We start from the raw sequence: 24,603 nt of genomic DNA, 5'->3' as shown, positions 1-24,603 counted from the left end.
TCAGGAGGGTAGAAGTAAAAGTCTGCCGAGAAAATCACTAACAATCTAAATGAATGAACTAAAAAAAAAAAAAAAACACAGACTTACTCTGTCACCCTTGGGGCCAGGAGTTCCTGCAATTCCTCTTTCTCCTGGCATACCTTGAAGGCCTGGTGGGCCTGTATCTCCAGGAGTCCCTGTTGGTCCTGGACTTCCCTAAAATGAACCAACAATAAGTAAGATCACCTAAATATTCAAGTTGAACCACATGGAATTACTACTTTGGTAGGTCAAAATTATAGAATCTCAAAGATATCATTGGTTTAATCAAGTGCTTATATTTTGATTTGAAAAAAATGCCTCTGAGCTTATTAAAAAATATCAGACCTGCAATTTTGATTGTTCATTTATGTTTTCAACTTTTCTGTTTGGAAAAATTAAATACCGATTCAAATAAAAATGACAGAGCTTCCTTTGGGGAGGTAACATCATGTGATTCTGCTAAAGAAAGAAGACATTACATTTTAGAGAGTATTTCATTCTCTTTGTAATAAACCCATGACATTAAGCTGGATTTCAGGCTCAGTCAGTGTATTAAATGGAAGCAGATCTTACGCAATCACCCTGGGATCTTAAAGATGGTAAGGATCTAATGTTGCATAGTCATGAGAAGTTCTATTTCAAATGTTTGCACTGAAATTGAATAGTCTTCTACTAATGTTAAAATGGCACCCCAAAATAAATAGTACTGATTTTTGCCTTATAATGTATTGTATTTTTCGATTTCAAAAACAATACACTTTCATATATTTTGTAAGCAGAATTGTGGAACTCGAAAGACAAAAATAGAACATTTGATTAGAAATATCTCCTAATAAATTAAGCAATTTTCTGTTTCTTGTTTCTGCTTACTAATGGAAGTCATTAATCACATTTATATGAATAAATATTAGAAATAAGTTTGTATATGAGAATGTATCACTATGCATACTAAGCCATAAATTCCATCACAAAAGTGAGACTCCTTTTTAGCTGACTCTTTAATGACTAGAAAAAGCCTGGTAGGCACTTAGGTACTCATTAAATATTCGTTGAAGAAGAAAATTATATAATTAAATAACTTGGAAAAACAAGAGAAATAAATCCTAGTATGATCATGTGCTTATTGAGCAGTAGTTTTAGAATGTTGTACATACTGAGCTCACTACGCACTTACTTTCGGACCATCCGGGCCGTGTCCTCCAGCGATTCCCTTCTCACCGGGCAGTCCGGTTATTCCTGGTTCTCCTCTTTCCCCGGGATTTCCTCGTTCTCCCTAGCAGAACATCGGGATGTCAAACAATCTCAGTGCTTAACCTCGAAATGGGTTAAAAATGTTCCTGAAAATCTGAAAAACATGACTTCTGCTGGGGAAACATTCAGAAATGAACAACTAACTATTGAAGCTCACTTTTCTAATTTAGTGATAAGAAATAAACGACGTAAAGATAGACTAGTTTTACGGCACAAAATATTTCTCATAAGATTGATTTTCATCAAGTAAAAGAATTTTAATGATAACACAGCCCAGTTTAAGATAAAAGGTGCTTTTTTAAACTGAAGCCAATGGAAGCAGAATTAATCATAAAAGAGAAAATACTTACTCTAGGTCCCAATGGGCCAACTGCTCCAGGATCTCCAGGAACTCCCTGTAAAGTAAATTTTTAAAAATTGGAAGAAAAGCTTTGAGCTAAATTTTATATATTTATTAGAAACATTTCTAGATCATACACCCAATTTCTTTTAATGTACTACTTGATGTCTGACTAGGCCCAAACTCTTAAAAACAGAAAAATGTGTACACTTTTATAAATAAGAAGATATCACATATATTAGATGAAAATATTTTTCCAGTAAACATGTATAACTGAATATTGATTTTTGGCAATGAGAACATGCAAAATGTTATCTCATGAAGATAATACATTAGTTTTTTTTAGAGATTAAAAATATATACTAAAAGCCTGTGCTTCCTAATTAAATATAAAAACTATTTTAATATAGGAAAGTGACATTAAAAGCAATGAAGTGCTGATCTTTTGAATAGAACAAATTCAAGGCAATTTAGTAAATATTTCTTAAACATAAAATATGAAAAACACACTCTACTAGTAATTGTGGGTTAAAAGTAGTGTAGTATGGCTATATTAAAAGTTTGTTCTTAACTAAAGAAAAGTTTGTCGCTTAAAATTTCTTCCTTTGATAAAGATATACCATAATCACTGTATCAAGTAGGCCTCTGGTCTTATCCCTTGAAATTATTCTCTTCATTGATGTGTGATCTTCCTAAAACTCAAATCTAATAGTATTATCCCTACTTAAAAACCCTCCATTAGCTTCCCATTACTCTAATAATAAAAACAAATAGGACTCAAACTAAGATTTTCCATAATCTGACTCCTGATTCACATCTACAGCCTCACTTCCACCCTTGAATTGTACTCCACATTCCTGACTTACAGATTTTTTTTCACTGCCTTCATTTGATCAGCAAGTCTTTGTGCTTGCAGTTCCATTTCCTAGTGCATGTCTTTACCTTTCCTCCTCCCGTTTCCCATCATTCATTCTTCAGATCTCATAAAAGGTATTAACTTTGTCCAGGAAACTTTTCCTAATCCCCCAAATATGAACTGGTTGCTCTTCTGTGTTTCTGTACCCAGTGCCTCTCCTGCCATAGCATTTAGGACTATTGTAACTGTCTTCCTGCACTCTCTGTCTCCTGCTATAATATAATGTCAGGGCATGTCCCATGTCTGTCTTGTTCAATTGGTTAAGGCCAAGGCTAAGCAGAGCTAAGTGCACAGCTCTCAGCAGATATTAATTGAATGGCTTAATGAATGCATGACTCAGAGAAAAATAAATTAAATAATCTATGTGTGTATAAAATGATAAAAATAAAATAGTGTCTGTTCATAACAGTTTATAAAGCTTCCAGTAAAATTCTATAGCCCAATTAAAGATATATTTAGTGATTAAGCCTTTGGAAGCATTTGATCTGGGTTCAAATCATATGAGCTATGTGACCTAACATCTATGTGCCTCTTTTTTTCCTCATCTGTAAAATGGGCATAATAGGAGTACCTAGTACACAGGATTGTTTTGAGGATTGAAAGAGATAATATATGTAAAGTAAACCAAAACAGAGCCTCATGCATAAGTGATATTGTGAACTAGTGATTTTTAATAATGCTGTTATTTTTATTTAAAAGTTTACCTGATCACCTGGCTTTCCACCTTCCCCAGGAGGCCCGGGAGGACCAGGAAGCCCCTAAAACAAAGGGAAGAAAATAAAACTGTGACTCTGTAAAAGCTGAATAGGCCACCAGTGTTAACAGTTTTTGTTTTACAATTCAAAAAGCCTTCATGACTATATCATCAAGCAAAAGGTATTGTTCAAACACAAGTTAAGCAAAACAGACTGAGAAACTTCCATCTTCTAACATAACATGGAAGCTAGGTTACAGGCTGAGATCTTCATTCACACACATTTAGCAAAAACAAAACAAAGAACATAACAGGTGGTTTTTCATCTCTGTAGATTTGAATGGCTCTGGAAACAATGTATTAGGCTACTAGATTACTAAAGGAAATCAGTCTTAACAGTTTTCCTCCCAAATTATGATTAGCCATGCTGTTAAATAGTCTACATGTCAATATATGATTTAGATAAATCATAAAATTTTATTTAAGAAAATCCTTTAGGCACTGTGCTAATAAAATTAGATAAGTCTTAAAACAATGAAATAAACTTTGTTGAGATATGAAGAACATTTTGTAATTTTTAATTTGTTAATAGCTTTGGGTTTCAATCAGTTTTTTGGGGTAAAATATATTCTTTCTCTTTGAACAAAAATGTTTGATTTTATTCAAATGTCTACCTTATTTACTCAAAGAGGGAAGACTTGGAAAATTGCCAAATTTCACATCACTTTGTCATCTTTTTGCATTTCACAAAAACAGTGAAGTCAGTGGAAGGAGACATGAACACCTGAATCCGTGCGTACCTGGAAGCCCGTGGGGCCCGGGGGGCCCTGCTCTCCTCTCTCCCCAGCTAGACCCTAAGCCACGAAAGAAAGAAAACCATGAAAATCAGCAGCCAGATCTCTGCACTTGCTGCCTGTTTATGTGAACCACTGGAACTATTTCTATTTCTTTGTATTTCTTCTAATCACATGTTTTCTACTTTATCCAGATAATAAACTAGTATTAAAAGTCATCCAATGGTCTTGTTTGAAGTCCCTTCTAGTGAGAAAACATCTAAAGCCAGCAGAGACTGATGACAAGTGTTTATTTTTTGATCCAAACATAAAATGTCTGGAGCCAACCATAAAATCATGGGGAAACTAGATAAATTAGAGATGGAAAAACTCATTACTTTCATACATCTAATCTAAAACAATAATATTTTCCCTGCAGTTTGTCATAAAATTAATAATCAAACCTTCAAAATTAGAATAACTAAAGAAAACAAAGCTAACATTTTAATACAATTGGCATTTTAAACAAATAAAATGCCAAAATATTCTGATAAACATTTAACTTGAAAATCATAGGCTAGGATCAAACTATACCTCAAAGAATATTATTCCTTCATATCCCTTCAATAAAAACTAGTTTAAATTAATGTCTATAAGACACATTATTAGAATAACATAGATATTACTGAGTATTTTTATGTTTTAAATAAAATACAGTATTAAATGTTCATCAAACACTATTTTCCTTAGTTGACATATTTTCTAACAGTAATATATAAAGATGATTATATAGCTTTTCCTGTGAATATTTGAAATATTTCTATGAATGGTTTAAAATTAAGAGACCCATCATTCTATTTATAAAAGGCAGAATAGGCCAGCACAAGAATCAAAAGAAAAGATGTAACTGAAATTCTTCAATCTGCACTTCTTATTGACATCCCCCAAAATTCATCATAAGTAAAGTCTTGGACAAACATCAATGAAAACTGCAATATGAATGTATTTTTGCTAAAAGATCACATACCGGGGGGCCCACAGGACCAGAAGGGCCAACTTCACCATCTTTTCCAGGAGCTCCCTAGTATCATCACACAGAGATAATTGGTGAGATGGGGACCATGAGAATTTGGATAATTTCATATTTTTTTCTTTAGCAAAAAATGTACATTGTTACCCTCTGTCCAGGAACACCAGCATTTCCTGCCTCTCCAGGTTTTCCAGGATCACCCTAAAAAATAGAACAAATTTAAATTTCAATCCATTTGTTAAAAACATGGCTGTTCTAGGTGGGAAAGATGATGAGATGACAAACATATCATACATTGTACTCACACTGCTACCTTTGGGGCCTGGAAGACCCATACTCCCAGGCTGCCCTCTGATTCCTATGGAGCCTGGAGGACCTGGTCGGCCATCCTCCCCTGGAGCTCCCTACAAATTGACAGGAGTGATGTCAGCTGTATGTAAGTTCTCTCTAAATATCACATTATCCAAATTGTTACTTGCCTTTGCTTACAATAAAACTTCTATATGTTATCTGATATATTTTATCTTAGTGAATTACTATAGAACAGTTGTGTATCTAAAAAAGCTGCTAAAGTGTTTTGACTATTTAGAACAGAGATTTTATTCTTATTCTATACACAAGCCTCATCTTCATGTCTCTGTCTCTGTATACTTTCATATAAACAGAGGAAACTTTGTTCCCTTCTTTCATTTATTTTGGTTTGCGGTAATAAAAGCTCAGGACTTGCATTTCACTTTTGTGGTATAAGAGAAGAGACCAGAATATATAAGCTGTCAAAATTCATACCTACTTATCTCTTAAATGTATCAAATTGGAAGCAACATCAAGAAATAAGAATGTTTCTTATGAGACAGATTCCAACATTATTAAAAATACATCATTCCAACTTTTTCATTGATGTCAGGGAAGCAATTTTAATCCCAAACATTTATTTCAATAAAATGTGATTAAGTTTTGGTCAGTTTGAAATTATGCAGATCCTAACTATTTGCTTCCAGGGCACAGGGCCTTTTAAACATATAAACATGATCAGCATCCACATGATCAAAAATAGTAACCTCAAATAAGTTACTAATCTATTAAGAAAGATTAATGGTTGTGGATGTTGTTTTAAATTGCTTACCAATGGTCCAAGTTTTCCTTCAGGACCTTGCACACCAGGATTTCCTGTCAGACCCTGAAAATTAAAGTAATTGTCAGTTTGCAGCCAATATACAACTGAAGATTCTAAAGAGTAAAAATAGCATTGCATTTATGGGATCCAGTTCCACTTTGCAATGCCCACTCTCAATAGGCTTAGGTTCCTTTAGACAGACTCACAGGACCATCATGGGCCTCACCCAGCTGATTTCAGGACAAAGGGCAGACAACACAGCAGGCCAAGAGGGCAGCATTAGGTGGGATTGTTCTTCAGGAGGGGTCCTAAGAGCACAATCTCCAGGGGCATCCTCCAAGCCTCCCGCAGTGGACAGGCCAGATGTGAGGGAATGAGTCTACATGGCGGGTGCAGGAGCTGCCCTGGCTTAGAAATCTCATGTAACCACCATTTGTAACAGCATCTCCAACATAGTATACTGGTCCCAGCAAGAAAAATGTGCAGGTATAAGTCACCCAAAATCAGAAAAGCTGAAGCTATGTTCCCACCATATTTGTTTAATTTATTCATAGCCCCTCGAGGCCAAATGCAGTCCAACACTGGGAATCATTTTTTTTACTATAAGCAATGTTGACTGGTCACTCAGCATTCCGCCTTTCTCAAGTATCTAAGGGAAGAATATGTAAGCAAAGATGAACCCAATGCCAGTTTTTCATGTAGAAGAAGAAAGGGCTATAGTAGACTTTTATTCATAGATCTAAATCTAGGTTCAAGGTAAGAATTTACATTGAGCCAAAAGTATCTTTTCACACAATTCTTTGCATAATTCCTTTCTCTCTAAGAGGCCTTGTTGACCTTTGAATACAAGGGCAATTCCAAAGGGCAATTCCAAAGGGCAATTCCAAGGGCAATACTATTTGAAATAATATTTCAAATAGTATTTTGTTAAAATGAAATTTATCAGAAATTCTCCCAGTCAAAAAAGTCAGACAAATTGTTTATTGTCAAGTAAACAATGATAAAAATTGACAAACAGTATTTTTTTCATGTAAAGTGGTAAAATTATCAATATATACCCCTTTGAAAAAGGAAGGCCAGAAGTTACTGAGTTTTCTATACATGATAAAAATAACAAAACAATATTTAAAAAATAATGAATCAGGTTAAAGCCATAAAAACAAAGAAATGTTCCATGGTGTTAAAATGCGCTAAATAAAAAAAAATAAATTTAAAACTATAAGAAAAATCACCCTGGCTGGCATAGCTCAGTGGATTGAGCGCAGGCTGTGAACAAAAGTATCACAGGTTTGATTCCCAGTCAGGGCACATGCCTGGGTTGCAGGCCACGTCCCCAGTGGGGGCCACATGAGAGGCAACCACACATTGATGTTTCTCTCTCTCTTTCTCCCTCCCTTCCCCTCTCTAAAAATAAATAAATAAAACCTTTTTAAAAACATAAAAAAAACTATAAGAAAAATCACTCTCAGTGAATTCTCAGGCTGTGTTCTTACCCGAGCACCTGGAAGGCCTGGTTCACCGGGACGTCCTGGGTCCCCTTGGCCTCCTTTAGGTCCCGAAGAGCCTACAGGACCCCTCTCCCCTTGCGCGCCCTGTTCCAAAGCAAAGCAGAACACATCGGAAAAAGAGTATAGGGAAACAAAAGTAAGCATATATAAAATTCTTGTTTTACAAATCAAAGTATTAATATAACATACAAATACTTTATCAAAGTAGTTACTAAGACTTCTTTATAAACAATGTCACTTCACATTTTATTGTAATTTGGATTCCTTATAGAATAGTGGTTTTTTTTAATCATTATCTAGTGAAAGTTGTGTTTAGAGACTCACTCCAGTTATTTAGATAAGGAAAAAACACAGACTTTTGAAAGAGCCTAAATTTCAAGATAAGGGAAAAATTACACATCAGCTAAAGGAAAGGTCTGTGACCTTTTCTTCTCAGGAATTTCCCTGGCAAGTCCGAAAACAAACTCCCATGCACCTCCGACCATCATCACCCTCCACCCTGCAGATCTCTACAATGCAGAAATTGCACAAGAGGGGTTTGGCATTAGGCCTGACCTCTGTGTCCAACTCTTTTCTGGATCTGGACCCACATAGGCCAAGGCTAAATCACCATGCTGGACGATGGCATCCTTTGGAGCATTGTGAGTGTCAACGTTGATGAAATAACCTCACCTTTGGTCCAGGTAAACCATCAGAGCCCGGAAAACCACGATTGCCAGGAGCACCCTACAAATGATCAAAATTTGATTCTCAATAGTTGTTCTGTTCTTTTTTAACTTATAATGAGTGGATAATTTTTATTTTTAGTACTGTAGGGTTTTAGAAGCTGTGATCAAGCCAACATGGCAAGAGATATGCATAGAAAAAACCTGACTATACAGAAAGAAATCTTAAATTTTAAATAATATATAAGTACTGAGCCAAAAAGTTATTCAAATCAAGAAATATTCTAACTATTCACTATAAAATCACACATACACTGATATATAGATATGAGGCAAAAAAAATGGCACCATCTGCCACAATCAAAATGTCAGATATAAAGTATAGTCTTGAATGTGAAGCCCTTTGCATTCTCTGAAGGTTCATACAAATGTAAGTTGATATTGTGGTTACCCCTTTCAGGCCTATTTTTGTTATATTCTGGTCACAGCAACCTCTCACGAACTTTGAAATCACTAACCACCTAATCTAATGTCACATCACAGTCATGTACTTGAAGTTACTCTGTGCCACATCACCCTGTTATTTTCTAAGTGCATTTGAGGGCTGGGACCACAGTTTTCCTGTTCGCTGATTTATCCCAAGCACCAATATAATAATTTAGCATCACACAGCTGTTCACTCATTATTAATCGAATTCATTAGCTGAGTGAATGAATGAACAATGAAGAGTTGGCTCCTTTAATTCACAAATTACCATACTGAACTGTGCACTGTAGCCACAAGCATTTCTCTTAAATTATTCTTGCTTTCTTTACTATCCCAGAACTTATTCCCCCAGAACTATAAGAATTTATTTTATTATTCAAATTTTACCCTTTCTCCCATTGGGCCAGGAGGACCAACTGTTCCTGGATCACCTCGGGGACCTCTTTTGCCTTCTTCACCAGGTGGGCCTATTGGACCTTGAACACCATGTGGCCCCTATTAAAAACAGAAGGACGGTTGCCAGAAAAAGCCATTAGACAAAAGAGCTACAGCAAAAGATTCATTTAATAAAGTCAGTCACAAATTTTAACTTATGTTAGTTATTTCCATACACGGGGATTATAATTCTCATAGTTATTATTTTAAACAAAAGTGTTTTAGGCTGTCCACTTCTAGACAATATATATGTTCTCCTTGTCATAAAAGAATGAAGACTTACAGGTTCCCCTTTGGGGCCAGCTTCTCCTTTGAATCCTGGTACTCCTGGGTCACCCTGAAATAAAAACATCTTTAGTTGTAAGGAGCAGGATTTTTAGCCAGTCCAGCCTACTTTAATTAACTTTAATAAATTGGCTTTGAAAATTTTCTGGAGCCGAATAAGTATTGAATAAGTAGCATATATAATCATTTTTAAATTTTGAAAATCTTACAGAATGTGCATGAATTTTTGCAAAATTCAATATAATTTGGCAGCAGTTTATTTATTTTATATTGGTCTTTGAGCAATTTTTTTAAATATTGATTTTTATCATGCATACTAAAATAATTACAATTTTTAGTTATTATTCTAATTTAGTTATTATTCAAAATCAGAGTTAAACAAAGACAACTTCTATAGAAAACCTACTTAGGGTTTACTTTAGGAAATAGACTTATTTGCCCAGATCAAAATAATTTTATAATTTTGTTCTATCTATTGAGAGTTTAACAACTTCAAATAAGGCACTTCATCTTTGACTCCAAACGGTCTTAGGGCTTTGTTTTGTTCAGAGTTTTATGTATGTGTGTCTTTGAATACCAATTACAGTTTGTGTTGTAGGAACCAGATTGCGAAATTGTGAACATGATAAAACAAAATGTGAAATATCAGCAACACTCATGTTTTAATAAATCTGTCACCAGCACTTAAAAAGGACTTACCAGCACAAGCAAATTACTTGGAACAGAATCCAAAATATTTGTTTTAAGTAGTACTAAAAAGGTTTTAATTTTTATATATCAAGCTGAAACATATGTAAACACAAGTTTTCAATGTGTTTATTTCTTATGGGTTCATTACAATATTTCTACAAAATACGGAAATTATTTCTAGAAATAATTTCTACAAAATACGGAAATTCATTAAATATGAATAGTATGTTGAAATCTCTCATCAAGTACCATATGATTTCACTTATATATGGAATCTAATGAACAAAATAAACCAACAAACAAAACAGAAACAGACTCATAGATACAGAGAACAGACTGAGAGCTGTCAGAGGGGTAGGCATTGCAGGGCTGGGTGAAAAAGGTAAAACAATTAAGAAGAAAAAAAATAAAAACCTCATAGACACAGACAACAGCATGGTGATTACCAGAGGTGAACTTCATGATGAAAGAAGAGTGGGGGGGAGGGGGTGAAGAGGGTACAGAGGGGATAAATGATGATATGAGACTTGATTTGGGGTGAAGAACACACAACACAATATACAGTTGATGTGTTACAGAATTGTACACCTGAAACCTATATTAACCAATGTCACCCAATAAATTCAATAAAAATAAATAAAAAATTCAAAAGGAATAACTCTCAAGAAATAAGTTCATTAAATCCATTTTTAGCCAAGACATCATTCTAAATTCCCATTAAACCTTCACATTTCCCCACAATGGCTTGCTAATGCTTTTATAATGTTTATTATTCAACTACTCATAAAATTCTATGAGGTGGACCATGCAGTTATGGCCTTATTATTTTAAATAAAAGAGCACTAAAATTCAGCATAATGAAATAATGTTCCATTACGAATTTAAACATCAAAACTGTATGCTAACATTTGCTTTCACTTTACAAAGAATCCTACCTCCATTTGCCTTCTTCAGATAAGTCACATAATCTATATCTCATTAAAAGTTATTTCTCTTGGTGGTCTCAGTTTGATTACACTAATGGATAAGAGTTGTTTTAACATTACCGGTTGGCCTCGAATTCCTGGAGGTCCAGTGCTACCCTGAGGTCCTTGCGATCCAGGGGGCCCTGCCAAGCCCGGAGGACCAGAGGCACCCACAGAGCCCTATCAGAATGCAAGAGTGACATGATGAGCAGAGACCTAGTTACAAATCTACAGCCAATGTCCAAAGCACTGTGTTTATTTAAACTTGATGTAGCATAAATGCAGTTGCTTACCGTTGGGCCTTTGGCACCAGGTGTACCATCAGTTCCCACAGCACCCTAAAAGGTACATGAAAGTTTATACAATATTAAGCCATATCTAGGGTGGCACCCTCAGATGCCTACCCATCTTCCAAAAGGAGGCAGAAAAAAATTACAAAAAAACCTGACTACCATTATATCATAAAAAGTCACTTTTATGATGTTTTTCATAAAATAGTCAAAATATGAAGGGTTTCCAAGGGAAATGTGGTTTCTCAGGAGTTGTAAACACTCATTCAGAAATCAAACAGGATTTATTAAAAAGATAGCCTTTGTTCTGATTTATAAAACATGTTCAGCTCTAGGAACTTACAGGAAGACCTTGAGAACCAACTGGACCTGGTGGCCCAGTTTCACCTCTTTGTCCCTGAGGACCTTCAGGACCTCGTGCCCCAGTGGGACCTGCTTCTCCCTAAAAAGGTGCAAAAGAAAATGTTAATTTAAAAAAAATATAAACATGGTATGATCCAAAGTGGATTACTTATTTGGAATTTTACATTTTACACCCAAACATTTAAGGGGGTCAAGATCACATGTTGGTTTCTGGAGGATATGTTCCCAACCCAGGAATGGACTCATCCTTCTACCCCTTCAGGTATAATGATGTTTGCCTCATTATTAAGAGCAGAGCAAAGCAGTCAAGGCAACTGATAGGTCTCCTTATTTCTGTCCCAGAGTGTGGTCCAGATATAGTGAAATACAGGATGTGTAGTTAAGTTTTAATTCAAATAAACAACTAATTTTAGTATAAGTTTGTCCCATGAAATATTTGGGATATATTTATCTTAAATTCATTCTTCATTTAACTGAAATTCAAATTTAACTGGGTTTCTATATTTTATCCAACATATTATGTACCTTTGTATGTCTAAATCCTAGAGGGACCTGGACCTAAAATTTTAAAACTAAAATTCTAAGCCTTAGGGAGCTCATTAGTATCAACAAAACATATAAAATCTCTATTCAGTTCCTAGTACCCTTCAATAAAATGCAAAGAATTGGATGTGGAAGTTTATTCTTCACCCAAAGAGCCAGAGACCATGGAAGAACCTTACAGGTATAGTAGAATCCTGATAAAACCAAAACCCAGGAATTTTATTCTGGGGACAGTATTGGATAGGGAAACAGTTTCTGAGAGAAACTTTTGCTAGATGTTCAACTTTGTTAAGCAGTTTCCAGTAGCCAACAGCCAGTACTAGGAAAACCCAGGAAGAAAGGGAAGTACCCAGTGAGCGGCTATATAAACTGTGATTGCTAGTGAAGTCTTAACTAGACAGAGTAGGAGTAGAAATCACTTTCTACCAAGTTACAATCCTGAATATTGTGAGTCTTCTTTCCTTAATTCCTTATCCAAAGCACAATTTGAGGGTGGACAGTCCTACAAGAAGAGGGAGGTCACTTCGCATATTTTGACCAAGGTACACAGGGAAGTTGAGCCCTCCTTAGCCAGAGTCGGTGACAACAGGATTAGGACTTCAGGGAGCAGAACAGATACAGAGGGGAACAGAGGGAGGTCCCACGTGCCTAGGTTCAGAGTGAGCTCTCAGTGAAGGAGGGGACTGGTTAGTGAAAAGACTCAGGGCATCATTTCAAAGCAGCTGCATCCTTGTGGCACAGAGTTTAAAGATGGTATTCAAGAAAATTTGAAGAATAATTTTACTTGATGATTCTCACACTTCAAAGAGTATTTGAAGTGCCAGTACAGACTTTTGTTTGTTTGTTGGTTTCCAAGTTGAAGTCCATTTCAGTAGCACTAACTAACGAGAAGCAATGACCTACTTTAAGGGCATCCTCTGCACCGAGCCCTATGCTAAGGGTTTGCATAGATTTTCTCACTTGCTCTTCAACAAAATTCCATGAGAAAACAAGATTTAGGGAAGTGAGGTGACTTCCATGGCCATAGTCATTTTTGTACAGTAGAAACTTGTGAGTAAATTCCTTAAGATGAAGAAAATTATCACCAGTGGGAAACTGGGTGTGAAGGGTAATCAAATATATTTTGTTGTTTAAAATTTGAAAGTAGTGTTCTGAATTTATTTACCAATTTAGCTAATTAGTCTTAATAATCTCCTACTGTAATCCTTGAACTTATTAACCAAAGTATTGAGGGAAAGAACGAATTGTGATCTCCTACAGATGTAAGTCATCCCAGCAGAATACTTTAATTCATTCCCACGTGTTGTGCCAAAGAGCCCCTCAGACTATTCCTTTAAATGGTCAGGAGTAAAAGGCAGGATGTAGGCATGGGCAGGAGTGCAGGGAGGAGGTGGGATAGGAGTGAAAGCCAGCATTGTGTGAGAGACCAACTTTGTGACAACTCCTGATTTATCTCAGCCTCCTATTGTTTAGAACATTCTGCTATTTATACTGCCAGGCACGGTATCCAAGAACGGAGTTTCCAATTCAGAAAAGCTCTTATTCCTTGCAGCTGTTACAACTGTCTGGTGTTAGAGTCCTAAAGCCACAGATTCTTTGATATTACTTTGTATGATTATAAGTAATTCCCTTTTAATTACATATTATACAGTCATCTAATTTTTACACTTTCTTTTATTTTTTTCCTACCATAATGGACATAGAGAACACTCTAGACTCTTTTCTTAGTTGAAAGCAATCTCCATACTCTTCAGTAAATGAAATGACATTCTTCACTTTGGGATTCATGTATTTAAGAGCTAAGTATATTAACATTTTACCTTCATCCCAGGGTTTCCTGGAAAACCAGAAGAGCCAGGTATCCCAAGAGGACCCTATTAAAAGAAACCAGAAAAGTGATCAGACATGTATTTTAATCAATATCTAAATAAGTCATCTTTTATTCTTTGATAAAATTCTGGTTTTGACACATAAATAAGAATAACCACTTAGTGATTTAAAATCACAAAAATAATAATGTAATTTAATATCTTCCAACATTAATATGAAATATTGCTAAAAAACATGTCCTTTGGTACTAAACATAATAGGATTTCTAGTCCTAACATAAAAGATTAAGTCAGTAACAACCACAAATTGTTTAAAATAATTGGCTTCTAAAAAAGAGAAGTGAGCCCTGGCTGGCGTAGCTCAGTGGATTGAGCGCGGGCTGGGAACCAAAGTGTCCCAGGTTCGATTCCCAGGCAGGGTACATTCCTGGGTTGCAGGCCATAAACCCCCAGCAACCGTACATTGATGTTTCTCTCTCTCTCTCTCTCTCTCTCTCTCTCTCTCTCTCTCTCTCTCTCTCTCTCTCTCTCCCCGCCTTCCCTCTCTAAAAATAATAATTAAAAAAAATTAAAAAAAAAAAAAGAGAAGTGTACTCTCTTTGTGTTAACCAATTAATGTAGATGTTTTAAAGATTTTATTTATTTATTTTTAGAAAGAGGGAAAAGGAGAGAGGAAGAGAGTGAGAAAAACACCAATGTGTGGTTGCCTCTCATGCGCCCCCTAGTGGGGAGCTGGCCCACAACCCAGATATGTGCCATGATAAGGAATCGAACTGGCGACATTTGATTTGCAGGCTTGGTGCTCAATCCACTGAGCCACACCAGCCAGGGTTAATACAGTTTTTTAAAAGTTATGTTTTGTACCAAAATCTGGGACTATAATATAAAAATGATGCCTAAGAATTATCTAAATATTTTAGAGTGATTTTTTTTCAGGCTAATAAGAAATGCATATTTGACAAAACAAACAAGCCAGCAAAGTAGAAACAGAGACATGGAAACAAAGAACAAACTGACAGTGACCAGAGGGATAATGCGGAAAGAAGAGGAAGGGTCAAGTCAAGGAACATGTATAAAGGACCCATTGACAAAGACAATGGTTGGGGGGATTTAAAGTGGAAGGTGGTGAGTGGATACAGCAGGGGAGAATAATGAGGGGAAATGGGGACAACTATAATTCAGCAATAAGAAAACTTTTAAAAAATAAAAATATTAATGCTGTAAATACCTAAAAAAAAGAAAGAAATGGATATTTGTCACTGTCCCACATTTAGAAAGGCCTGCATGGAGTTGGAACCAATGATGTAAATGCTGGATTTAAAAGATAGGAGTGTAAGAGGAATTCCATTCCAGGTTATACTGGTTCTTGTTTTAAAAACCAAGATAAATTTTAATTCCATCAGTTTTGTGTTTTAAAAAGCCCATTTTAACTATATTTATTTTGTATACTTTTATTAATAAAAAGGGAGAAAATATCCTGAGGGCAAATAATTTCAAATCCAATTTGCCCACCCAGCATTTCCCCAAGCTCCTCATGTTTTTTCATCTTTCTATCGTATGAACCATGTTCTATTCTTGCTCATTTTATACACTCCTCTTTTGAAAGTTGCTTCTCTTTAAGTAGTCCTCTTTGACATCTTTCTCTAGCTACAGGTGTAGGTATTTTCTCCTCTCTGTCACCAAAACCACAAGCTGTATCCTGTATTATAACAGTCAGCAATAGTAGTAAGCTACAATATTAATTGCTGTGTCTCTCTTTTTTGATAGATAAGTCAATTTTCAAAGACAAGTACTGTGTGTTCATCATCTTTCATTCCAAGTGGACACAGTAGATGCTCTATAAATGTTAATGAATGTAAAAATAGAAGCATGAATGAATGAATATGAAAATGCTACAACTCACCATTGGTCCAGGTTTTCCAGGCATACCATGTGCACCTCGCTGTCCCTAATTAGAAGAAAAAGAGACAAGATTCTGCTCTATTTGCTCATAATTCATTTGCTTTACAAAAATGTCCACGTTACAGATTAAAGAATAAATATCAAGATTAACAATAACCTTTTCAGTTAATAGAAATAAAAATACACATTTACACAACACTAGTAAGGTAGAAATACATACATCTGTCCTTACAGCAATAAGGAAGAAAATTCAAGATTGAAAGAAATGAAACAGATTATAATCCTTCTTTTTTACTTGAATGTATCACCTTCTATCAAATTAGCTCAAAGACAATTCAGTTTCGAATACCTCATTCTTCTTAATAGCCATGTGAACTCAGAGAAGGAATACACTCTTTGGGGAAATAATAAAATGAAGCACACCTGCACGCACAAGGAGACTAGGTAGCAGTGAACGGTGTGGGTGTCACCAAGCTCCCCCTTCAGCACTGAAGGAATAATTCTACCACTGCCGGAAGTTAGTAGCTGGTGGTTCACAGTTGCCCCCACAAAAATGTTAGCTCTCCCAAAGTTATGCCCCTTCCATGGTCAATGCGGTGGTACAAGGATTGACCACATTCAAGAACTGAAGAACCAACTAGCTCTCAGAGTTCCCCTGGAACTGAGGACTCATGGAGGCTGAGGTCTCTGTTGCAGTTGTAACACCGTTTAATTTCTACCTCTGACAAACCCTAGTTCTTTTATTCATTTCTTCACAAGTGTAGTTTCTGAAAGCACGCCCCAACAAATTTCTTGCACATGAGTCTGCTCCGATGCTATTTTCTGGGAAACTAGATCTAAGGCTTCAATACCTTTCGTGCAGGAAGCAGTATAAGCAAGTAGACCCTAAAATGGAATTGTTGAGCTAGATTCCTCACTGACGAACTGTGAGAGACAGAGCCCGGCTCGCTGCTGGCATGCTGCAGTGATGTAGTAGTAAATATTGACTCCAGGAGTGAAATGAGATAGGCCACCAGTGCAAGGGAATGACTATGGGTGCAGTGACTCAGGCATTTGGGGCATTTTAGGAAAAGGGGAAGCTAAAAAGTTGATGGAATTGCATGGGTCTTGTGAGTGAATCCAGCAAATGAAAGGCTGATGGTGATTAATCATCAATATAAAGCCCTTTGGCAACATTTAAAAGTATTGTAATCTTCCACAACCAGAGGGAAGACAAAGCTGAAGATCCAACCCAGGACTTAATGATAAAGGTTTAAAAGCTCTTGAGAAGGTTGAATTCTAAAACATGTAAAGTTTCTCAGCCATGATCACAGTATTGATCGGAAGGAATGGGACCTTGGTTTCTGGCACTGGAATATCTTAAGAACTTCAAAATCTCAGATACCCTGAAGCCCATGGGCCTGCAGAATGGCCCATACCCACTATTAACAGATTATACTTCTTCCTTGCTTAAAGATGATACAGAAGCCTCTAGTTTACCAGGCAACACACACCACTGCCACCACTGCCTGCCCCTCCCCCTCCAGCCACCAGACCAATAGCTAGCATAGAGTCACAAAATAATGAGGTTGAGGAAGTGCTATTTCTCATTAAAGAGAGAAGAGACTCTACACCAAAAAGACCTACATTCTATACACTATGTAGAGGCAGGTTCCAAGAGAGAATTAATGGGACTAGGTCCTAAAGGTACTGGATCGACAGGGACAAAATATAAAGTTAGAAAATTTTAATGATATGGGAACACTCTTCCATGAGACACATTTAACACTTTGATAAAACCCTGAGAGGTGATGTTAACAGGGGGGATGGTTCTTAGAAACTCAAAAAGAGCAATGGCCCACACTAAGTGAGTCAGAAATGCCATAACTGCCAGGCCAATGGAAGAAGAAAGCTCATAGAAGTAAACATACTAGATTGGGCATACTAGGTAAAGCTGGATAAGGCAAGAGCTGATTAGACTCCACAATATTCTCCACATGCCTAGAAGACACTCTGCTTATCAAAGTGATAAGGAACGGTCTAGTGAGGAACTTCTAGAGAGGGTCTCACTTCTCTCAAAACAGTGCCCTGCCTTTGGTACCATTGGGAAGCTCACAAGAGGTTATCATTTGTGGGGTAATAGCAGGGGGTGTCATAAACCTGAGATTTTTAATGCTAATGGGGATGACAGTCAAAATAATAGAGGCCACTTGGCACTCCTTAATTGTCAAAAACAAAGTGGGTGCCATGTGATAAACTGCAAGTCTCAAGTATCACCAAGTCTAGCCTGACCTTCAGAGAATTGTGAAGAAAATTAATAGAATATGCCCCCCACCTAGGATTGAGGTACATGGACAGACAGCAAGGGTATTTCTCAATCTGTACATTTAAAATAGATCAAAGGCAGATGATCAGGAGATTCATATCTTTAAAAGGTAGCATTCATAGTACTTACCTTTTAGGATCATGATAAATATAAAGATATTTGAAGAATGCTTAGAACAAAATAAGTGCTTGATAAACGTTACCTATTTTTATAATGTTACTACTATTCTAAAGTTTATGTTTTTCCTTGGATTATATTCTACATGTTTTCATTATTTTCTTAATTTCTGTAATAAAATAAACAGACAACAGATGTTCTGTGGTTATGTAAGATGTTAACATTAAGAGAAGCTAGGTGAAGAGTACACGAGAACTCTTTCCCCTCTTTGCAACTTTTCTGTAAACCTAAATTTATTTCAACAGAAAAAGAAAAAATAAAATTAGGCAACCAGTACTATTATTCTCATTTAAAAAGCATATTCAGTACAGCATCTGAGAGAATTAGAACACACATACTTACAGGAGCACCCTGAGGTCCAAGTCTACCTCTCTCTCCCGGCATTCCCCGTGGGCCCTGTAGATAAGAGAGAAAAAAATACCTCTTGAAGCATATTATTTAAACTCCCTGGCAGTTTGATTATGCTACTCAAAACAACTGAGACTCAGTATAATTGGCCACCAAGTAGTCGTATTTCTTGGGGCACATTGGGGTTTGAACACTCTACCTGTGGAGATTTATAACCTACCACCTCTTACCTAAGTTGATTTCCCTTAATCTAGTTTTAATCGGCTGAATCCAAAAGAATCCTGATTTGGTCACTGAGCATATGGGGAAAAAAATAAGGGCACTGACAGTTAAGAAAAGTAATGAAATGCAGGAAGATTTTCTATTTGAAGGGTGCAGTTGTTACATGGTGCTTGCCTGTCAGCTGGTTAAACAAGACTATTTCACCAACAAATATGCTTTGCATGTCTTTTTGTTTATTTCATTTAAACATTCTCTTAATATAATTTAAAAGGCAAAGAAATAACAAAAAATTAAGTTGATACGTACCACAGGACCCATAGCACCCATTGGACCAGTAGGACCAGCTTCACCCTAAAGCAAAAATGAGATCACATCACAGTATGAGGAACCTACGCTTGACATGCACATCATTTTGTTCTACATGGGTATCATTCTAAATGCTCATTTTCAAAATGAGCATTTGAAAAGCATACTTCCCATGAAGGACTTCAAAAGTCTATTGTGCTACTTTTTCTAAAATGCAATTAAAATTTTGTTTCTATAGAAATAAGTCTAAAATAAAATTGGTGGTACATTGATGGAGCTATCATACTTAGTCACATTAATTAGTATAAAGTATTTGTCTATGTCTGATAATACTTTAGCTCAAGTAAAACTTTACAAAGCTAAAATTGACTGTAATATTTCTTTAGGTTCTATTATAGGAAGGTTAGAAATAAAAAGTTTAAGGCCGAATGTTTTTGCACATACTCAAATCATGATACTTCCCAGTAAAAAGCCCTCTGCACCTCCTTTATCTTTTCTCTCCCTCTACAAGCATAAAAAAATTGGGAGCAGAAGCAATGGCCAAAAGGCCCCAAAAGTAAAAGGACAGTAAATAATGGGGTAACAAACCATGTAATCTTCTCTGATATGTTTAAAGAAGAAAACAGAGTGACTGTGTTTGAGGTGGTGGATTCACAGTACCATGTGTCACACAAAGACGATGACCACCCTACACTGACAGAAACTCGGAGCCACAGTGACCATTCCTGGTGGCAAAGTTAGGTCATTTCTTGTATGCTGGTAAATCTATTGCAACTCATCTATGAAAAATTACATTTATCTACTTAACTGTTCATTTTTTATACTCCTCTTTCCTCCAGACTTATTTAAGGGAGTTCTGAAAAAACTTGTGGCACAAAAACTATGAGCACCCAAACACTACAGTGAGGTTATACTGAGGCACTACACAATCACCTTGGAACCAGGCGCTCCAACTTCGCCTTTAGGGCCTTCGAGACCTTTATGTCCCTGAGAAAAAAATATAAATTTGTATTTTACTGTTTTTTTAAATTTTCAGATGCATAAAAGAACCAGAAATAAGCTTACAGAAAGTGACTTATGAAAACAGATCTCAAACTTAAGGCTGTTACTTGAAATGTTTCCAAATTCTCAACATTTCTGAAAATCTATTCAAAGAAAATTAGAGTTTCCCCCTTTAAATAATATTTTCAATAGGCAATGTTGTCACCTTTCAAACTTTTTGACTTCAAAGAAATATAATCTATAGTTATAAATAAAGAACTTATAAGAAAATAAATAGTTATTGAGCTCATATACTTACAAATTATGTGTTATATAGATGGGTGATTTTCAAAATATTTAATAACTATCACAGTAAATACAGTAGCAAGCATTCTAATCAGAAACTTATCCACTCAAAACAGAGGCCAACCAGTATATACTGAGTAAATATTAGCCAAGCTTTCAGATAGATAGATAAATAGATAGATAATTTCTATCCAGGGTTTAAAGCAAAAGTAGGCTTATAATTGTTCATACAGGAAATAATACAATAATTAATAAGCTCTGTGTTTTGTGTACTCACAATTGTAACCTACTTTTGCCCCCACCCTGTATATGTACCTAACATATAATATTGTATTGGCAAAAAAGTTCATTTAGTTTTTTACTTACAATGACTCTAGTAGTGCTTAGTTGTCTTTAACTTTATTCAAAACAATTTAATAAAATTTAACAAAATTGTTTTGAATTGAAACAATTTAACAAAATTGCTTTGAATTAAGATTGTATTCTGACAGCTGTCATACCAGCATGCATTTAAAAAACTTTAAAAAGTGGTGAATTTTTGTGCAGTCATTTTAATATTGAAAAGGAAAGAAGATACACATTTTCACCACGTCATGTTTTATTATTTTAAGAAATGTAAAAACACAACTGAAAAGCAAAAAAATGATTTGTGCAGTGTATGGAGAAGGTGCTGTGACTAATCAATCATGTCAAAAGTGGTTTTTAAAGTTTTTTGGTACTATGTGACATTTTGACCAAATAATTCTTTTCTGTGGGTATGTATGTCAGCTGTCTTATGCATTGAAGAGGTTTAGAAGCACCCGGGCCTCTACCCACTAGAAGCCAATAGCAGGAAATAGCTGACATACTAAAAATACACAAATCAATGAAGTTATTGGTGAAAATGAAAATGTCTTTTACAGAAAAAAAAACTGAACAAACATTTTTGGCTAGCCCAGTAGTTACAAATTAATGATCTTGAGTCATATAAAGATAGAAGCATTCTATAGCCTTCCAAATCTAGGTGGGCCTGGCTCTCCTACCATCTAGTACATGCTCTAGTGTTATGTCACTTACTCCACTATGTAGTAATTGTTTTCTTAACCAAATCCCTTGCTAGCCTGAAGCTGAAAGCTACGGATGTTTTTTATTGGTCACCGTGTCCTCTTGTAGCACAGTGTTCAGTATATAATAAGAACTCAAAATATATTTTATAGAATGAAACAAAATTCAAAAGAAATGTAAAACAGCATTGTCATTTTGGTAACCTCAGATGACTACTGCATCCACCACCACTAGGACGACTGACAAATGTAATTGTAAAGATTCTGAAAGTAATGCTCTGTAGATGCTGCTCAGTAAATCACAGCATCCAAAAAGATTACAGAGGATTGCACTTACTCGTTGACCCTTCAGGCCTGGAAGACCAGGAGCTCCAGGAAATCCCCTAGCTCCCTGGGGGTGGGGGGGGTGGGGAGAACATATAAGGCATTTCAGAATCATTAATGAGAATAGGAAATTCCTTAAAATACATCCCCCCCGCAAAAAAATATCTGGCACATAGTATTGTTATTTTTTAACCAATAAAGCAGAGAAGAAAAAAGAGTAGTATGTGTTTATCTACCAAAATACATCTAGGTGAGCAAAACTTAGCAAGGCACAGTGTTGAAATGGAAACATGACTTACACAGAGACAGGGACTAATGCGAGGTATTGATTTGACAACACTTTCAAAATTTCAAATAATGTCATTGTGTTATTAATAAAACAAATGAAAAAACAAGAAAATAAGCCTGAATCAACATAACTAGTGTCTAACTCAATTAGGTCAATGTATAGGAAGGAGTCAGGAGAAAAATTAAGGAAAAATATGATTTCCTTCCTTCATAATGTGCTTTATTTGTGGTAAAAGAATAAATGCATTTGTAGCAGACAATGTGTTTTATTTCCCCTTAACTTCTAAATATTGTCAGTAGAATATGATTAGAAAGATTATATTAAAATGGATAAACAGAAAATATTTAAAGGCAAAAGATAGAAGCTGGTAGACTTATAATTGTTTAAAAACTGAGGAAATAAAATATCCAACAGAAAGGAAAGTCAACAAATACAGTCAAAGACAGAAAGAATGGGATGGTTTCTTGGCAGTAATTTTTAAATTTTTGTTAATAGTATACATACTTTACCTAAACATACAAAATTTAAAAAAATAGAAATCAAACAAAAAATCAAATGAAAATGGAAAGACTATTATGAAATGATGCTTGAAAGTTTTTCCTCATAACATCTTAAAATAGTTAAGGACCCAGTGACTTTTTCATTTATTTTCAATGCCTGTAATAAATTTGGTTTTGAAGTGAATGCCATTACCACTGCCACCAGTAGACTGAGCACTCAACAGCACAGATTGATGTTCTCCACTATGATCAATTATTATTATTAATCAGCATATCCCTGGCACTAAGCCTTATTCCTGACTAGGGGGCATCCAATAAATAATCACAGAATGAACATCTGAATTAAGAAATGGTTTAATATTTCTTTTAACACTCAAAGCACTTTCCTGAACCTTTCTTAAGGAAATTCGCTGCACCAGCATGATCTTACACAGACAGCAAAATCCATCTGTTTGCATTATAGCCTTCACTAACTGTTAATTAAATTAATGAATACATAACTCAATACATAAACTTTATATGATAAAAGCAAAAAAGTAATTCCCCTGTGACTGGTTGCAGGACGTTTTTGCAGTCTGTTGGGGGAGGGGTGTTATCACAGCCAAACCATTGCTCTCTGAACAAAGTTCCATTAGTTCTTCTGTTTACACAGCCCTATTTAAAAATTCTTTCTTTTCGAAAACTCCCTTTAAGCTTTTTCACTGGAATGTACCCCTTTGTTGAGATTTTCCTGCCCTCCTCCATCCTGAGCAGGAAACACGGTACACATCCATCTAAGCCTATAGGGGAATTACTGAGCTATGTTATTTCAAATAATTCGTTAACTCAGGAGTTTTTGTGGTCTGCAAGGGAATTCTCGTGTGATTACATAGCTCCATAACAAGAAAATGAACCAGATGTACTAGCGCTCATAAACTTTTCTCAATCTGCTGACCGGAGACTGTCCTCACACCCCAATCACACACCGCTGCGCTGCACTTGCAGAGCACATCTGGGACATGCTGGCGAGGCACGTTTCCTCCCAGTGGAGGCTCCCACACTGCAGTGTGCAGGAGTGCAGCGGTACCCGGGGCGGGGGGGGACGCTGGTTGACACGAACATCTGTGCTAATGACTAAACCACATGAGCCTGTCTGCACTGACTTTCCAGGATGATGGGGGAGGAAAAGAAGGAGAGAAAGGAGCTGGGAACTGGTTTAATATTTGAAACTCAATAATCCTTAGAGCCCTGTAAATTCCCTTGAAAGATCAGCATTCATTGTTTTAAAAAATCTCAGTATTGGACTTCATCGATTTTCAGAAAGTATATGGTCAGGACTTCAGTATTGTTGGATGCATTCAGTGATAGAAACATTTGGAAAGTATAGAAAGTATAAGTAGAAGGCCAAAGCAATTTAGGGGATGTTGAACAAAGAGAAACTTTAAGAGCACAAATGTTAGAGGATTTTTTTTCTTATCATTCTCTGATTTTCCCCACTGCTTGTGTAGCACATCCTAGGGGAGGGCCTATCAAAACAATGTGAGCGAAAACAGAAAGGTGGGTCAGAGGGTGGCTAAGTGGGCCGGATCCTAAACTCTGCTGGGCTGGGTTGCCAGGGCCCTGTCCCTGCAGTGATCCGAGGGAGAAGAAAACAGCTGTGTTAGGAGTGCTGGCAATCAATGTATCTTGTCATAAGTTTTAGGGCCCAGAACATCAATCAAG

At 36.0% G+C, this 24,603-nt stretch overlaps 1 protein-coding gene across 1 annotated transcript in view; it reads right to left on the bottom strand.

Annotated features, from left to right (window-relative positions):
- COL5A2 (collagen type V alpha 2 chain) overlaps window positions 1-24,603 on the bottom strand; it is a 138,446-nt gene that overhangs the window by 23,677 nt on the left and 90,166 nt on the right. The window contains exons 13-34 of the mRNA XM_045850295.1: window positions 22,127-22,180; window positions 20,393-20,446; window positions 19,460-19,504; window positions 18,926-18,979; window positions 16,103-16,147; window positions 14,191-14,244; window positions 11,808-11,906; window positions 11,468-11,512; window positions 11,256-11,354; window positions 9,518-9,571; window positions 9,187-9,294; window positions 8,320-8,373; window positions 7,633-7,731; window positions 6,149-6,202; window positions 5,331-5,429; window positions 5,173-5,226; window positions 5,023-5,076; window positions 4,023-4,076; window positions 3,233-3,286; window positions 1,623-1,667; window positions 1,196-1,294; window positions 88-195 (exon numbers count right to left, since the gene is read on the bottom strand). Coding sequence (XP_045706251.1) covers window positions 88-195; window positions 1,196-1,294; window positions 1,623-1,667; window positions 3,233-3,286; window positions 4,023-4,076; window positions 5,023-5,076; window positions 5,173-5,226; window positions 5,331-5,429; window positions 6,149-6,202; window positions 7,633-7,731; window positions 8,320-8,373; window positions 9,187-9,294; window positions 9,518-9,571; window positions 11,256-11,354; window positions 11,468-11,512; window positions 11,808-11,906; window positions 14,191-14,244; window positions 16,103-16,147; window positions 18,926-18,979; window positions 19,460-19,504; window positions 20,393-20,446; window positions 22,127-22,180 — 1,485 coding nt within the window. The remainder of the gene's footprint in view (window positions 1-87; window positions 196-1,195; window positions 1,295-1,622; window positions 1,668-3,232; window positions 3,287-4,022; window positions 4,077-5,022; window positions 5,077-5,172; window positions 5,227-5,330; window positions 5,430-6,148; window positions 6,203-7,632; window positions 7,732-8,319; window positions 8,374-9,186; window positions 9,295-9,517; window positions 9,572-11,255; window positions 11,355-11,467; window positions 11,513-11,807; window positions 11,907-14,190; window positions 14,245-16,102; window positions 16,148-18,925; window positions 18,980-19,459; window positions 19,505-20,392; window positions 20,447-22,126; window positions 22,181-24,603) is intronic.

The sequence above is a fragment of the Phyllostomus hastatus genome, unplaced genomic scaffold, assembly GCF_019186645.2.
Source record: "Phyllostomus hastatus isolate PE091 unplaced genomic scaffold, TTU_PhHast_1.1 phas_contig_1, whole genome shotgun sequence".
Classification (NCBI taxonomy): domain Eukaryota; kingdom Metazoa; phylum Chordata; class Mammalia; order Chiroptera; family Phyllostomidae; genus Phyllostomus; species Phyllostomus hastatus.
This window is presented reverse-complemented; position numbering and strand designations above follow the sequence as displayed.